The sequence below is a fragment of the Chlorocebus sabaeus genome, chromosome 16 (genome assembly GCF_047675955.1).
Source record: "Chlorocebus sabaeus isolate Y175 chromosome 16, mChlSab1.0.hap1, whole genome shotgun sequence".
In the NCBI taxonomy this organism is placed as follows: domain Eukaryota; kingdom Metazoa; phylum Chordata; class Mammalia; order Primates; family Cercopithecidae; genus Chlorocebus; species Chlorocebus sabaeus.
The window spans coordinates 78489411-78506294 of NC_132919.1; the positions used below are offsets into that span (position 1 = coordinate 78489411).

General features: G+C 56.2%; 1 protein-coding gene across 2 annotated transcripts in view; it reads left to right on the plus strand.

The window, feature by feature from the left end:
• Positions 1 to 16884, plus strand: part of RPTOR (regulatory associated protein of MTOR complex 1) — a 411638-nt gene that overhangs the window by 337668 nt on the left and 57086 nt on the right. For both annotated transcript variants that reach the window (XM_008013198.3, XM_073005477.1), the window contains exons 18-20: positions 4316 to 4433; positions 5333 to 5473; positions 6316 to 6474. In XM_008013198.3, coding sequence (XP_008011389.1) covers positions 4316 to 4433; positions 5333 to 5473; positions 6316 to 6474 — 418 coding nt within the window. The remainder of the gene's footprint in view (positions 1 to 4315; positions 4434 to 5332; positions 5474 to 6315; positions 6475 to 16884) is intronic.

A 16884-nucleotide genomic window follows, 5' to 3' on the forward strand; every position in this document is an offset into this window, starting at 1 on the left:
CAACTCGGGGTGCACCAACTCGGGGGGTGCTGACTCGGGGGGTGTGCCAACTCGGGGTGCACCGACTCCAGGGGTGCACCGACTCTGGGGTGTGCCGACTAAGGGGGTGCACCGACAGGGGGTGCACCGAATTGGGTGCACTGACTCGGAGTGTGCCAACTCAGGGGATGCACCAACTCCAGGGGTGCAACGACTCTGGGGTGTGCCGACTCGGGTGCACGGACTGTGGGGTGTGCCAACTTGGGGGGTGCACCGACTCGGGGGGTGCACCGACTCTGGGGTGTGCTGACTCAGGGGGTGTACCGACTCGGGTGCACCAACTCAGGGGGTGTGCCAACTTGGGGTGCACCGACTCCAGGGTTGCACTGACTCTGGGGTGTGCCGACTCAGGGGGTGCACGGACTGTGGGGTGTGCCAACTTGGGGGGTGCAGTGACTCGGGGGGTGCACCGACTCTGGGTTGTGCCAACTCGGGGTGCACCGACTTGGGTGTGCCGACTCGGGGGGGTGGCCAACTTGGGGTGCACTGACTCCAAAGGTGCACCGACTCTGGGGTATGCCAACTCAGAGGGTGCGCCGACTCTGGGGTGTGCCGACTTGGGGGGTGTGCCGACTCGGGGGGTGCACTGACTCTGGGTTGTGCCGACTCGGGGAGTGGCCTACTCGGGGTGCACCAGCTCTGGGGGTGCCAGCTCCGGGGGTGCACCTCCGTCCTCGTCATGGAGTCCTGCCACATCACAGCTGGTTTTCTCTCCTGTTTGCCAACCACCATGAGTGGGAACGGTGCTCTGCAGGGGACTTGGGCACAGGCACAAGCAGCAAGGAGCCTGGCAGGTATGGAGCCAGCCCCCTTCTTGCAGCCTCTCCTCAGGGCCTGTCCTGAGCCCGCTGTGGGGCTGGGGTCGGGGAGCAGGCCTGGTTGAGCAGCTCCTGCCGCCCTCTGGGGCGGGAGACAGGAGGGTGTTACTGCTGCTTTTCCATAGAAGCAGTGTGTACTGGATACCAAAAAGGTTACATCCATCCTCCTTTTTTTTTTTTTTTTTGAGACGGAGTCTCGCTCTGTCGCCCAGATTGGAATACAGTGGCGTGATCTCAGCTCACTGCAACCTCTGCCTCCCGGGCTCAAGCGATTCTCCCACCTCAGCCTCCTGAGTAGTTGGGACCACAGGCGTGTGCCACCATACTGGGCTAATTTTTTTCTTTTTTGTAGAGATGGGGTCTCGCTGTGTTGCCCAGGCTGGCCTCCAATTCCTGGGCTCACGGGATCCACTCTGTAATCCCAGGCCTTGGCCTCCCAGGATGCTTCCCAGGGCGCTGCTCGGGCCTGCCGTGGTCACGGGAGCTGAGTTTTATGATGCCTGAGCACAGGTCACAAGACAAATATTAGCCGCCCAGTGGCATGTTGTTGGAAATGTGGAGTGGGTGACCCTCAGGGCAGGTGGGCAAGGGGCGGAGGCTAGGTGGGCCGGCAGCCCATGGTCAGTCCAGCCATGTCAACACCGGGAGGTGCGTGGGTCCCCAGCGGGGCAGGGCATGTGCCCAAGCAAGATGTCCTTGAGTCCTGGCACCAGTTCACAGTTGGAAAGTAACCCATGTGTTACAGACTTCGCCCCTGCAGGGAGGGCTGCACTCCCCCAGAACACACTTGTCAGGCACGTGCTGTGTGCTGGGCCGGCTTGGGCCTCAGTGACCCCGCAGGGCAACCCTAGCTTTTCTCTCAAGAAAGTGTTCCTGGAGCTGGGGGAGGGGCTGGGTATGAGGGTGGTAGGCCGGGGTGGCAGCTGAGCAGAGCTAGTATGGATGGGGCTGGGGGCATAGGGAGGCCTTGCCACAGGGAGGGGCCCAGAGCAGGGGGCATACCCATCAGAGGGCCAGGTACAAGAGGCCAGGAGGGCAGTGGGGCAGGTGGCCCAGCCACGCACAAGCCTTGTTGTTCGTGATCAGCGGCCTGGAGGGGTTTGGAGGCAGGACCTTGCCTTTGGCTGCCCAGATCAGAAGGGCCGCTCGCCCAGCTGCAGGGATGGTGCAGGGAGGAAGAGACGCACGCTTTGAACGCAGAGCTCACAGCACTTGCTCGCAGGTGGAGAGGGTAGAGAAAAGAGGAAGACAGGGAGCCCCGGGGTTTGGGTCTGAGCAACAGAAGAGTAGACTTGCTCCTCACTGAAGGGGCCGGCCATGAAGGAGCAGGTTCTAGGAACACGCATGGACTCCGAAGGTGGGGAGCCGACAGGAAAGGCTGAGCTGACAGGTGGAAGTGTGAGTCCAGGCGAAGCTGCCCCTTCGAGGGAGGCTGCTCAGCCCCAGCCAGGGATCAGGAAGACAGACCATGGCTTTGACAAGCGACTGGTCAGAGGACCTTGGAAGGCTGGTCAGTGTGGAGCCCATGGCCACTAATGTGGCCTCCCCGTCTGTGTGCTGCTGGGGAGCCCCCAGGGTGAAGGGGTCACGTGGCAACACAAGCCAAGATCATCTTGCAAAAGCTGAGAGAGAGGGGAACTCCCACACCCCTGGCTGAGCCCCTCTGCCAGACCCTCTGATGGGTTCTGCACAAATGTCCCAAAGAAGGCCGGTGCCTGTGTGTCCTGCTGTCAGAGCCCAGCTCCATTCAGGAAGGGCAGGAAGGGTCTGACGCAAAGGAGAACTCTTTGCTGTGTGCCAGGCAGCAGCCTCCAGAGCAAGGCCCACCATCTGCAGCAGGATGTGCGGCTCCGAGCGAGGTCGCCGTATGCAGCAGGATGTGTGTTCGGGAGTGAGTGCTCTCTGGATGTTCCCCTTGAATAATGGACGTGGCCCCTGTTGACCTCCCCTGAATCGAAAGGCCCACCACCTCAGTGCACGTTAATCCATGCCAGGGCGCAACTCTGGCTTTTCTCACCTGATGTCAGAAGGAAAGGGAAAAAATCGGTACTTTCTGAAGACAGGTGCAGCCTTGATCTTCTCTGGAAGGGGCCCGGTGGGTGTTCGCTTTGTCGGAGGCCCCGTCTGGGCAGCGCCTCACTCTCCGCACAGGGAAGGCAGCGGGGGTTCTGTGGTTTGTCCGGGAGCCTGAGACAGTGGCTTAGGCAGTTGGAGATGAGCACCAGAACCGGGTGTGGGCCATGGCGGTGAAGATGCACACTGGGCCACGACCCTTGGTGCCCAGCAGGGCGGGAGGGGCAAGTGGAGGGTGATGCCAGGGCTCCATTCTGAGCAGTGCGAGACTTGCAGTTCCATCAGTGCAAATCAAGAGGGCGCTACAGGCTGAATGGAAAGTGGACGGTGCCCACAGTTCACAGGGCAGGGAGAGTTTGGGGTGCAGGTGAAGAGCCGGCAGCTGGACAGCCAGCCTGGAGCTAGGAGAGTGAGGGGCCAGCATCAGGGAAGCCACAAAGCACGACAGGAGGAAGCCCAGGGCGTGTAAAGCTGGGGTGGGAGAGTGCGTGGACAGAGAGTGTGTAGGCGGAGAGTGGGCGGCCACGAGAAGACCCTGGTCCCTGGTGGGCGCCCATCCAGAGCCTGCTCATCCTGCCGCTGCGGAGACGGGAGCATCACGCAGCAAGCAAGGGGTCCTGTCGCAGCACTTGGCTTTCTGCTAAGAATCCATCTTTTTTCTTTGTAGAAAAAAAAAGGCAGAGAAAGTTGTCGTAGGGAAAAAAGCATTCCTTCTGTTTTTTAACCCTACATCCCCCTTCTGTTTCCCAGTGACTTCTAGGATCTCCAGCTGTTCCTGTCACGGCACTGAACTGTCCTAAAACAGAGGCAAATTGTGTCTGTTTCCTTGGACCAAGGCATTTGGGCCTAAAGATGATGTTTTAGTTCCACAACTTTTCCCATTCCCTCTTAGGGACTAGAAACGTCTTCCAGTGAAAGTTTCACGTGTGTTGAAAAGAGCAGGCTTCAGCTTGTCCGGGGCGCTCGGCCCTGGGGTGCTCAGATTCAGAAAGGCCGCCAGCCATCGGGTGTGATCTAAAGCGGCGTTTTCAGCCGGGGTCCCAGTGGTGACCGTAAGCGAGAGGCTGTGAGGCCTCCTGCCTTTCCCCGCCTGGAGTCCTGTGACTCACCGTGTCCTTATGAGACCCCCACGCGTCGTGCGCATCTAGCGGTGGTGAGGATCCTGGCAGGCGTTCTGGGCTTCCCCCGTGAGCCGGTGGCCTGCCATCTCCACAGCACTGCTGTTCAAGGCTTCTGGGTTCGAAAAGGGATGGTCCCTTTTTCTGACGCCGACAGCACGCTTTTGTCTTAACCTTTCTTTTCTGTGGGTGACTCAAGTCTCACTGCTGCTCCTCAGTCATCTTCCGGCCCCAGTGAGTGTTACTGTCCCGTCTCCCTCTCGGCAGGAGCTGGTGGTGGCTCTGAGTCATCTCGTGGTTCAGTACGAAAGCAATTTCTGCACCGTGGCCCTGCAGTTCATAGAAGAGGAAAAGAACTACCCCTTGCCTTCTCCAGCGACCACAGGTACGGCGTCTTCTGTGAACCCGCTGAGCACCTGCCTGGCGGTTCCAGTGCAGGCCCCGGCCCAGTCTCAGGACGGCTGGCCGCTTGCTGACTCGCGCAGAGTCTAAGCTCAGGTTTCCCAGATCCCTCCGCAAGGGGTCCCTGTGTTTCTCATCTTTTTAGGCACCTGTCAGATTCGAAAGGACAGGAAAGAGGGCCACACTGACCCTCTTACATTTTTCCTTTCTTTTTACCCTTTTTGGAAATTAAACTCACAGAAACCTTGAATATGACAAAACTTCTGCAATAGGAGCTTGCAGAAAAGCGCAGGGGCCGCCTTCCTGCCGTGAGTCATTTCATCACACTGCTGTTGGCTCCGTGGCTCGGTGAGTCACATCAGGAGTCCTTTCTCACACGTGTCGTTTTGACTGGAGAGTACAGTTCCTGTCTCATCGCTGCTGGCAGCCCCTCCCCTGCCACACAGCCGTCTCTGCCGTGCAGAGGCTTGTCATCAACAGTGAAGCCTCACTGCTTATAGGAAGCCCAGGAAGGGGGAAGGGTGAGCCAGACTGAGTGCGGCCGGTCATTGCTCTGCTGCGGCTTCCCGGGGAACGGCTCACGGCCCACGTCACCACGCACCTCGTGTGCGCTTGGACAGGCCACAGCCATCAGCCTCTCCCCGTTGTCTTTTGTAATTTAATATCCACAGAGCGACAAGCGGTTGTCGTTTGTCCAGTGCCGTCCCGCAGAGCCTCTGCTCACGTCTGAGTCTCCCTGAGCTGCGCAGCTCCTGCGTTCACATTCGTTCCAGCACAGGTAGCAGCTGCCGTCACCGAGTGTCCCAGCTGCTGAGTGTCAGAAGACACGCCGGCCTGCGCCTGGAAGCCCGTCGTAACTTGTCTTTCTCCTTCTTTTCCCAGAGGGAGGGAGTCTGACCCCAGTGCGAGACAGCCCGTGCACCCCCAGACTTCGTTCCGTGAGCTCCTACGGAAACATCCGTGCTGTCGCCACAGCCAGGAGCCTCAACAAATCTTTGCAGAACCTGAGCTTGACAGAGGAATGTAAGATCCTGGAAACTGGGTTCTTGGATTGGGAGAGATTGGGCTTGTATTTTCCAAAACTTTTTGTCTGAGCAAGAATCACTGTGCCCCTGCCCCTTCTCTAAGTGCATGCCCCGAAGTCCCGTCTGGCACCATGGTGATGAGCCAGCTGTCCTCGTCTGGAGTCACCCTTCCAGACGTGAGCCTGGCAAGGAAGCATAGGCCAGTCCCCAGAACAGCCAGCGGGCGCGTTACCAGTGCAGAGCTCAAGTGCAGTCGCAGGCGAAGTGGTGGCTCCTTGGAGGGCCGTGCCCTGCCCCAGTCTGTGGGTGGGGAGCTTGGATCCCAGGGAGATCAGTGAGTGCCTGTGCCTGTGTGTGTGCCAGGGTGTGTGTACCAGGGTGTGTGTGTGTAGCAGGGTGTGTGTGTACCAGGGTGTGTGTGCACCAGGGTGTGTGTACCACGGTGTGTGTGTACCAGGGTATGTGTGTACCAGGGTGTGTGTACCAGAGTGTGTGTGAGCCAGGGTGTGTGTGCCAGGGTGTATGTGCAAGGGTATGTGTGCTAGGGTGTGTGTGTACCAGGGTGTTTGTGTCTGGGTGTGCTGTGTGTGCCAGGGTGTATGTACCAGGGTGTATGTACCAGGGTGTGTGTGTACCAGGGTGTGTGTGCCAGGGTGTGTGTGTGCCAGGGTGTGTGTACCAGGGTGTGTGTGCTAGGGTGTGTGTGTACCAGGGTGTGTTTGTGCCCGGGTGTGCTGAGCTTTATTTAGAAGAAAATACATATCTCAGTCATGCCATTAACTGTAAGACCAAAAGGAGGGTCCCGGGAGCACCCCACTGACCCCACTGTGTCTCGGGCAGCCGGTGGTGCGGTGGCGTTCTCCCCTGGAAACCTCAGCACCAGCAGCAGTGCCAGCAGTACCCTGGGCAGCCCCGAGAATGAGGAGCACATCCTGTCCTTCGAGACCATCGACAAGATGCGCCGCGCCAGCTCCTACTCCTCCCTCAACTCCCTCATCGGTGAGTCCGCGTGCCCCTTTCTGCTTCCGAGGGCCGAGGGTCTCCTCCCGACACAGAGCAGCACGAACCTGTGTCTGCATCAGGTCAGTGGGTGTCGAAGCTATCTGTTCAAAAGAGAATAAAAGTCAGCTGGACTGCGAGGACGTGAGGATGTTTTGCTGGGGGAAGTGGGAAAGTTGAAATCACTGTTGTGATGGGATGGTATTTTACAGGCTGCTCCGGAGCCATGGGCGCTGGCTAGCTTGGCCGGGTAGGAAGGCTGCCAGAACCTTCCATCTTTCTTCCGTAGATGGATGAGCGTTCTTCATGAGTGCTGGACACCCCAGTGATGCAGGGCAGTGCTTCTCAATCGTGGCTGGTTTTGCCCGCAGGTGCAACTAGGGCACAGTAGGGGTGCTCCTTGCCCCAGTGGGTGAGGCCAGGAAGCTGCTCACGTCCTCCAGTGCCCAGATCGGCCCCAACACAGGGTGTCCACAGTGAGCGGCAGAGGGTCCTGCGGTCGGGGCTGGGGCCTGCCCTGCCCACCTGTGGAATCTCCACAGAACTTTCCCTCCATCCCAGCAGCTGGACGCAGCACTGCCTGGAGATGGAAATCTGATAGAAGGGTCGGATTCTTCTCTTGTTCTGCCATGAATGGTGTGTGCCTGGGTTCTACCACCAGGATTGCTGATGTAAAGCAGGAGAAGCAGGAATTCACTGTGTTTTCTTATTGTGTAGCTGTGTTCATCTTCACACTGCTGGTAACAGATTTAGGGCTTAACCAAACGAGCCTCCTCTCCTCTTGTTCTGACTATCCAGAATGGCTGACCGGCTTCACTTGAATTTTTTTCATATTAAGGAACATTTTAGCCATGTAAAAATTTACAGAGACTTGCGCGCGCGCGCGCGTGTGTGTGTGTGTGTGTGTGTGTTGTATTCCCAGCTTAAGGAATTACAGAGGTCGAGCCCCAGAGCCCACCCCAGTCCCATTCCCTCTGGTAACGTTACCCTTTCCCTCTCTGGCCGTGAGCCCTGGCACATACGTGGTACCTGCTTAGAGGCTTTTACAAACTCCTGTTGGCGCCATCACACAACGCGTGGCCTGCAAAACCTGTTTGTTTGGCTCTGACTTCAATCTGTATCTTTGGTGGTCATCTAGGTTTTGTTCCTTCACCTCTGCTATCTGCCATGACTCCATTATCCATTCTCCTGTCGGGGCACTGTGAGGCACTGTGAGGCTGGTTCTGGTTTCTTCTTCCTTTTTGTTCCTTTTTTTAATTAGCAAACTCAGAATTCAGCCCCTGCCACCATGGAGCCCCACGTCCGACACACCCCTCACTCGCTGCGCCCGGCTCTGCTGGGCCCCGGCCCTCGCGGCCCCCAGCCTGGGCTTCGGTGGGGAAGCTCTTCTCGGGCATATGGTACCGCTCCCCTGGCATTCAGAGCGCCCATCCGGCAGCACCTGCCGAGAAGCCTCCCCTGAATTTGCCCCTGAGCTGTCTGGGCTAGTGTGACGTTGTGAGGGTGGGTTTGAATTCTGTATTCCATTTCTTTAATGCTGATAGGATTATTTACACTCTCTATTTCTTCTTAAGCTAGCTTCAAAAACTTTTATTTTTCTAGGATTTTATTCAATCCAGCTAAGTATTCTCATCCTTTCCCTTGAGGCTGTCTGCAGTATTCTCATGAGTCTCTAATCTCTTTATTGTTCCAGCTGCTCTGTCATTCCCAATCCGCTGTCTCTTTAGATGTGTCCCCTTTTATTCCTATTGTTGTTTATTTGCCTTTTCCTCTTTTTACTGATTAATCCTCTGAGATATTTGTTCATTTCTTTAGTGTCCTCAAGTTCTAACTTAGGCTTTGTGAATTTACTGCATTATTTTATCTTTATTTTTCTATTCCAGTACTTTGTTTTGTTTCCTTTCTTCTGTTTTCTCTAGGATCACCCTCTTGTCCTGTTTCAGTTCTCAAGTGCAAAATAAAAATAGCTCATTAACTTTTGAGTTTTTCTTCCTTCCTAATGTGTGTGTTCAGGTCTGCGGGACCCCCGCCACTGCCGTCTTCCTCTGGCCCACTCACCCCGCCGTCTCCCCCACCCCGCCCGCTCCCCCCGCCTGCTCCCCCTGCTGTCTCGCTCCCCCTGCCGTCTCGCTCCCCCCGCCATCTCCATCTCGTGAGCTTTGATGATGGGCTTTTCACTTGCGTTCAGATTCAAGCTCTCTTTCTACTTCCCTTGTGGTTCCTGGGGACGGCAGTCCAGCCACAAAGACAGCAGCGCATGGGAACCTAAAGACCTGAAACAGACGCAGGGCATCCGCCAAAGCAGTTCCCACCGGGCAAGCCTGTGGGTGTGCTCCCGGCTTTGGCCAGCTGCTGCCTTGAGCACCTCTGGATAGAATGAGTCCAGAGCTTGCACCATGCCCTCCAGGGTATGGAGAACTGAAAGGTTCACTACACAACAACCCAGACATGCCAGCTTAGCCCAGACAGACCAACTTGTTAATTTTCATTGAGAAATAACGTTGCAGCTTTGTGTGTTTGGTTGTCTGCTAAAATATGCCAAGTACCCAGAAAACGCAGAGTTGACACTGTATATTAGAGTATAAATCGAGGTATTGCCAAGTCACCAATGAAATATACTCTGAAGTCACTTGTAAGATGTTTATTTTGAACTGGAATACACTTTTTAAATAGAATTGTTATATATAGTGGTTAGGTTTCCAGGCTAGCCTACAAGTGTCTTTTAAAACCTGTCTGCAGAAATTCTACTTATAAATCTGCAATGAAAAAAGGTATTTTGAATATTTTTTTAAGTACTAGAAAATGTAAATTCATAGTATTCTGTTTTGATTACACCTTTCCTCTGGCCCCGGCCACAGCTCCTGTGAGTACCTCTCTAGCACCTCCAGCAGGTTAGTGCCACCTCTGCCCCCGTTCACGCTCACCAAGGTCAAGGTGGTGGCTCCCTGCCGTCACGTGTGGGTTAGAGCAGGAGTCTGCAGACTCTTCCTATGAAAGAGCTTTGCAGGTGGGACTGCCCCTTGGCACTTCCCCAGCGCTGCCGTTGTGGTGCAAAAGTAGCCAGAGACCGCATGAGTGAATGAACTTGGCCATGTTGCTATGTAACCGTGTGGACTGAAGTTTGAATTTTGCATAACTTCACATCACAAAATATTGTTCCTTTGATTTTTTTTCAACCACCTAAAAAGTATAAGAACCATACACAGGCCATAGAAGAACAAGGCCGAGTTCAGCTCAGAGATCCTGAGAGCAGAGCACACCCTGCCCGCACCCCAGCCTGCAGGGACACTCCTCTGAGGACACTCCTGTGAGTCAGACAGAGAGCTTGAGACTCTTCCACATATTGGCCAGATATTTTGACCGTGCCGCCACTGTGCATGCACATTGGAGCACAAAAGTGCAGAACAGGCAAACCCAGTGCCACCTGTGTCGAAGCCGGTACCATCGGCTCTGGGCATCTCCTTCCCCTCCCTGCAGAAGCACGCGTCCTCCCTCTGCAGCCGAGGGGACCGGCGTTTACTCAGGTTGACTCCTGGGCAGGAGTCAGAGACTCCTCTTTGTACCCCCACACATCCTTCTCTCGGCAGGGCATCTGTGGCCAGTCTCCTCCCCGCCTTGCAGCCACCTGAGCCAGCAGCTCTTTGGCCTGGTGGTCGCAGCTCCCTCCCGGGTCTCCCTGCTTCCACTGTGGCTCTCCTGGGGCCGTGTGCTCACTGTGGCCTTCCTTTTTTTTTTTTTTTTTTTTTTTTTTTTTTGAGACAAGAGTTTTGCCCTTGTTGCCCCAGCTGGAGTTTAATGGCATGATCTCTGCTCACCGCAACCTCCACCTCCTAGATTCAAGTGATTCTCCTGCCTCAGCCTCCCAAGTAGCTGGGATTACAGGCACATGCCAACATACCTGGCTAATTTTGTATTTTTAGTAGAGACAAGGTTTCTCCATGTTGGTCAGGCTGGTCTCGAACTTCCAACCTCAGGTGATCCACCCGCCTCGGCCTCCCAAAGTGCTGGGATTACAGGCGTGAGCCACCACACCCGGCTGGCCTTCCTCTTTCACAGGAAGCTACAGCAGCATCACCCCTCGGTGCTCACCTGGTGACCGTCTGCCAAGGGCCTGGTCGCCCCACCGCCCTGCCCAACCCGTGCTCTGTGGCGTTCTCAGTTCACTCCCGTCCCTCCACTCACACGTATCTGGCCGTCAAGTAAGAATCAAAATAAAAAGTTGCACCTGGCCTGCCAGCATGCAGAACTGCACCTTTTATTGGTCCAGGGAGCTCAAGCCAGGCGGTATGGCTCTGGGTCACCATGGCACCACTAAGAGCTTCTGTCTACAGGTCCCCGTGCCCACTGCACCTCCCTTTCTCCCTGGGCATTTTGGATACCACGTGGGCGTCTCCCCTTCTGCTGGTGAAGGCTGCAGAAAGTTCACAACTGTGGAGTTTCCAGGTGGCTTAACTTGCTGAGGCTCGTGTTTACTGTGCATGTGCCATGCCTGAGGTCCTGGGTGCTGTCCACAGGCGAGAGGGACCGCGGGGACCCCACCCAACTCCTGTGTGAAACTTAGCTCTTGTCTGTGATGAGTGAATGCCGCTGTTATCCTCGGTACTAGTCTCAGTGGAGTACAGGGCGAAGAATCAGTTTCATCTGAGGGTCACCCAGACGGGAAGCACACAGCAGCCTGGGGCCAGGACAGGGGCGTGGCCTCCATGAGCTTTCTCCTCTGCCCCTTCTTTCTTTTCTGTCTTCTCGAAGGAGCTGGAGTCCCCATTCCACCATCCTTCTTACACAGTCTGATTCGAAAACTGAGTTTTATTCGTATATCATTCAAATCTTAGGAAATTTGACAGGGAAGAGTTTCACAATGAGCTGGAGTTTAGGAAGGAGAGAAACAAAGTCGCCCCCGCAAAGCCAGCCTCATTCATATTCAGGAAGCTGTCGCTTACGCTACCTGGAAACCACCGTGCTTACCTAAGCATTCAGAATTCATCACCTACACAGAACCCCATTACGCGCAGCACTTCCCTGTTTCCAGCCAATTTCTTTCATTTCAGCCAAAGAACTGCAATCTCTTGAGGCCCTTTCATTGAAGATTGCAGAGGCTTTCAGAACCATGGCAACCTGGAGCGCCCATGTCTCCCCATCTTTCCCGGCCCCCCAGAAGCCCCATCGCCAGCGCCCTCCCCGCTCTGCCTTCCCCAGAGCACTTGCATTGTTGCACCCTCAGTCACGTGTTTCCCGTCTCCCCTGTGGCAGTGAAGCCCCTTGGCTGGTACTTGGCTTCCTTCGATCACTGATGGAGCCCAGGTTCCCGCCCCCAGCAGTGCCTGGCCCGTGATGGGGCAGGATAAATGTTTGTGAAACTAAATGGGAACCCAGGTCTCAGCACTGTCTCAGGTTCTAGAATCTTGTTTGATGTCTCCATCCTGCTTGTTTCTCACTCAGCCCTTCCTCTGACCTGACATCCACAAGAATCCCCTAAATCAATCCCTCCTGTTTCCAGTGCCCCCATCCCGTCAGGCCTCATTGCCCTGGGTCTTGCTCTGTGCAGACCACAGCTGGGCAGGCCCCTCTCATGCCAGCTCCTCACTACCCTCCAGGTGAAGCCTTCATTAAAACCGCATTTTCTGTAGAGGCCAAACCGTTGCCTGATATTCAAGGCCTTCCTTCAGCCCCCTCGCCCCCCACCTCAGCAGCAGCTGTTCCACTGCACCTGCCTGCAGCCCCTGGCCCAGCCCCTCTGCCGTCTGTGCAGCTCAGAGCCAGGTGGTCTTGCTGGGAGGTTCCCTGGCCCACCGCTGGGATCCCCATGTAGGTGCCTGACCCAGCACATCAAAGCATGATGTCACCATCGTCACCACCACAGTCCTATAAAGTTGTTCCTTGCTAACGCATGGACATGTGGACACAGGCCTCACCTGTCCCGGCCCCCAGCCCATGCGTTTGCCCTCTGCACTCATCTGTGTTCCTGACGCGCACGAGTGGCTGTGGAGCTGCTCAGGACAGAAGGACGGCTGGAGAGGGTCTGTGGCCTGTGTCCACACATCCTGGGACCCAGCCTGAGGTGCCCTCCTCACCCCCAGACACCCATGCATATGGCCCCACACCACGTCACCCCCACGCTCATCCATCCAGCCCCCGCTGCCAGCTAGAGTGCAGTCCCATGGGGGACCACGCTGCCATGTGCTCCACCCGCCTTCCCTCCCGAAACCCTGCGTCACGGCCAGAGTCCAGGCACACCCGTGCTGAGAGACGAGGCGAGAGTTAATTCTGCTCGGGGCTCTGGTGGCCTGAGAGTGCTCTTCCCGCGGAAAGCCTCATCCCGAGAGCACTGGTGGGGACACAGATCAGAGGCCTGGGCTAGACGGGACCAGTTTTCACGACTCTGCTAAATACGGTGACATTTTTTACAGTTTTGAAAATGTGTTACCATAGAAATGGATCCAGGATGGACTAATGCAAGGGAGGGGAGGGCGAGAAAGGAGCACAGCCCCGCGGAGTGTGGAGCTGGCCCTGGTGCGGCTGTGGGAAGTGCCCTGCTCACCCAGAGGAGGAGCTGGGGGCCCGGCCAGCGGCAGAGCCAGAGCCCCGCAGGCCGCCTGTGCTCTCCACACCTGAACACGAGATTCTGCGGGAGAACTGGTGTCCAGTCCTGACCCCTTTACTTCGTTCAGAGTCTGGGAGCCAGAACTACCGCCCTTGGAGGACAGAGGAGCCCGGAGACCCAAGCCTGGAAACTGGGGCACTGCCCGGCTCCTGGGAGGCCACAGAACAGCGGCGGTCCCTGCACTCCAGGCCCACCCAGGCCTCTCAGCTGCACACACTGGCCGGTTGCTGCTTCATTGGTGTTTACAGGACGGGCCATAGCAACTGCTTCTCCCTTCATTTATTTTTTTAATGTTTCTTAAAGACAGGATCTCACTATGTTGCCCAGGCTGGCCTTGAACTTCGGGACTCAAGCAATCCTCCCACCTCACCTTCTTGAGTACCTAGAACTAGTTTCCTTCCTTTTTTCCAAGGCATCAAGAAGCTGAAAGAGTCCTTACGAGCCCTGCGTGCAGCTCCAGAGACCCCCAGTAGTGAGTTCTGGCCAGGCCTCGAGGTCTGGGCTTCAGGGTGGAGAAGGTACTGGTTTCTGCCTTTGCAGGAAAAAAGCCTGGTGTTTGCTCAACCAAAAGAAAGCTAAGCAGGGCTGTTGCCAAAGGAACGATGCGGGTTTGGAAGGAAGGCTTCACAACCCAGAGATCGGATTTACTCTCGTCAGAAGACAGCGGTGAGAAAATGGACAACAGTTTTCCAGTGCTACAGGATTATGTTTTAGGGCAAAAGTCCTTAACTAAAGGCCATTACTAAGTTTGTCTCGTAGGGGTATTGAGCACGCTGAGGAGACGATGCAGACGCGCCGCTCACCCGGCCCGGGAGGTGCTGCATTTTCCCTGTGGGCAGCTGCAGGGCCCACAGCTCTGGCCGGCCCAGGAGGAAGGGAGGGCAGAGCAGCTGGTCAGCGTGATTCTCGTAACAGTCACACCGAGTCGTGGGTGCAGCCCCTGAGGGGACAGGAGGGGTCACAAGAAAGGGGCTGCTGCGGAAGCCTTCGGCCTGGGACACTGGTTCCCCAGGATGGCAGAGGGTCTTGGCTGCCACAGACTGAGTGAGCACATCGGAGGGCACAACCTGCTCTGCCGACGCCTCAGCCTCGGGTGGCGGCTGGCAGCTGTCGCCTGCAGGAACCTCTTCTCTGAGCTGGTCCGCCAGACCTAGAGCTTCTGGGATTCAGCTGGCCAGAGCTCTGAGTCAGTTTCCCTGCCTTGTACGCTATTTGGAAAGCTGTGGCCATTGCTCTGAAAAATAACTTCTAAAACCATTTGTTATGATCTTTTATTACTTTTAGTCTAGACATGAAAATAGGTTCTCCGTGCTTACAGGGAGTTCTGTGAGTGCCAGCAGGGCCCTTTCTAAGCTCAACAGCCCTGGTCCCTGACTCCCTGCAGGGCAGGACCCGGGCAGCCCCACCTCCTTCCTGGTGGACTCGAATCCGATGGGAGGGTCTCTGCGGTCTGTTTTGGGTACCGGCAGATTTTACAACAGGACAGTTCATATAACAGAGCCTGAGAGAAGACTGTGGCCAAACCAAGGAAAGACGTGAAATAAAGACAGCAGTTCCCTGATCACAGCGTCATATTTTTTACTAGTACATAGTTATAAAATCCACTGTCGCAAACAGGCTGGCAAAAATTAGATTTTTTTTCCCCCTGTTGAGTCACAAACAGTATTTCGACTTTGATATAAGTCGAAATCTGCACGAAGGTCAATAGCAATAGCGTTGTCCCTCAGTACGCGTAGGGGACTCCAGGACCCCAAGGACCCAGGGCCCACGACGCTCAGTCCTGCTAGGAAAGGTGTGACAGCTTTGCGTCCCCCACACACGTCCTCCACCGTGCTTGAATTGTCTCCAGATTCCTCAGAATACCAAATCCAGCACAGTGTGTCAGCAGTGGTCATGCTCTCTTGTTTTTTTGTTGTTGTTGTTGTTTTTCTGTTTGTTTTTTTTTAATGTGTATTTTTGTTTTGTTTTCAAATATTTTCGATCTGTGGTTGGTTGAATCCATGGATGTAGAGGGCCAACCGTAATAAAAATCTGTTTTTAAAAATTAGGTGACAGTAGCAGCTAATCCATCTCATCCCCCTGCCCCGGCAGTGCCCCGCACAGTGCCAAGGTCCTTTCCTGGAGTGTCCTGTGGAGCCCTGACCTAGACCCCTGGTGCCCACGTCTGTGGCTCCCACATCATGGGTGATGCTCAAGCAGCCACCAGCCTGCACCCTCCTCGCACTCCGTCAGGGCAGCCGGGAGCAGGGGGCCTCCTGCCACGCCAGCCCTGGGTTCCGGGTGTGCCCAGTGCCCTCTTCTTCGCCGTAGCCTGCTCCCTGCCCCCGGGTTTTATGAGGCGGGTTCTCATGTAAGGCCAGCTGCCCCTCACAGCCCCTTCACCTGGCAGCTGAGCCTCGCGGGGAGCTGCTTCGATGCCTTACTCAGCTGTGGGGATCCCAGGACCCCAGAATAATCAAGGGGAGTGGGTCTCAGGCGGGCAGTCATCAATAGGCATCTTGTGGGGCCATGCTGTCACCCACGGTGGAGGGTGTCATGGAGCCAGGCGGAAGCAAACTTCTCCAGTGAGGCCACATCTCCTCCTCACCAGGGCCTGTTGCAGGGGCGAATTCAAAGCCAAATCTCCTAGCCCACCCGCCCACTCTTTAAAAAAACAGGACACAGCCGTCGCCGATGTCCTTGTGTTGCATGGAGCAGTTCCTAGGAGCCGGCATCCGCTGGGATAGAGAAGAGTCTAGGGAGTGTGCCCACGGAGTCTGGACCGATTTTACATTTCTCAGACTTGCTTGTGAATCCACACGGCTGTGGCAGAGCTGTGCGATCTGAGCTGGAAGGCTTCGGTTCTGTCCCAGTCCACGTGGTGCAGGACCACGGTTGAGCAGAAGGTACATCTGCGTGGTGCTGTGGCACCGAAGTCCAGGTGTGCTTGGGCCCTAGACTCCCAAGACGTCCCCAGTGCCACCTCCTGGGTGCGAGGCTCAAGCACAGGGACCGCCTGCCAGGTGCATATGTGCATGGGCAAGACCTGCGAGGGACGTGTCCCTGGGAAGAATGCTTCCTTTGGTTGAAGACTGTAAACTTGCCCTGTGGGGTGAGACATGTCAGCTCCCAGAAAAGGTCCCAGCCTCTCATGATTCACTCCAGCACGGGCAGCACAGCGGCACAGCGGCACAGCGTGACCTCCTTGATGGCAGCTGAGCTCTTGATTCCACACGGCTCAGTCCTGGAGACGCTCACTCACTGCAACACACACTCCTCGTGGTGGCCTCTTCAGGAGCCGCGGGCGCGGGGCTTCCCTGACCTCTGCACTCACGGTGGGGGCGTGCAGCAGGGGTACCGGCCCTCCATACGTGGAGCTGAAGGAGAGCCCGTCTCGGGCTCGCTGAACGGAAGCCATAGGTGGCCGCAGGCATCTGCAGAACCCACACACACATTGACTTTCGCACCCCACCTCCATCTCCATGGACTTGACCGGGCCGTGCAGAACCCACTCCACGTGCACAGCATGTGCACGCAGTGAGACGAGGTCCTCCACTGGCTTTCGATGCCTAAGCTCTTTCGCCAGCAGTCGGGTGGCCTGGAATCACGCCTCACTCGAAATCCTTTGACTCGCTAATGAACAAGCACTTGCTTCTCAGCAAATTGTCCAGCTTCCCCAAAAAGAAAGAAGATGGAGTTCTATGGTGGCTGGATCCCTTTTCAACTCCCAGTGCCAAGGGCAGGGCCCTGCCTGCCTCGGCCTCCGGGGTAAGGCCTGGCAGGAAACTGGCACTCCTGGTGCCCACAGGCAGGGGAGGCACCACCTGGCC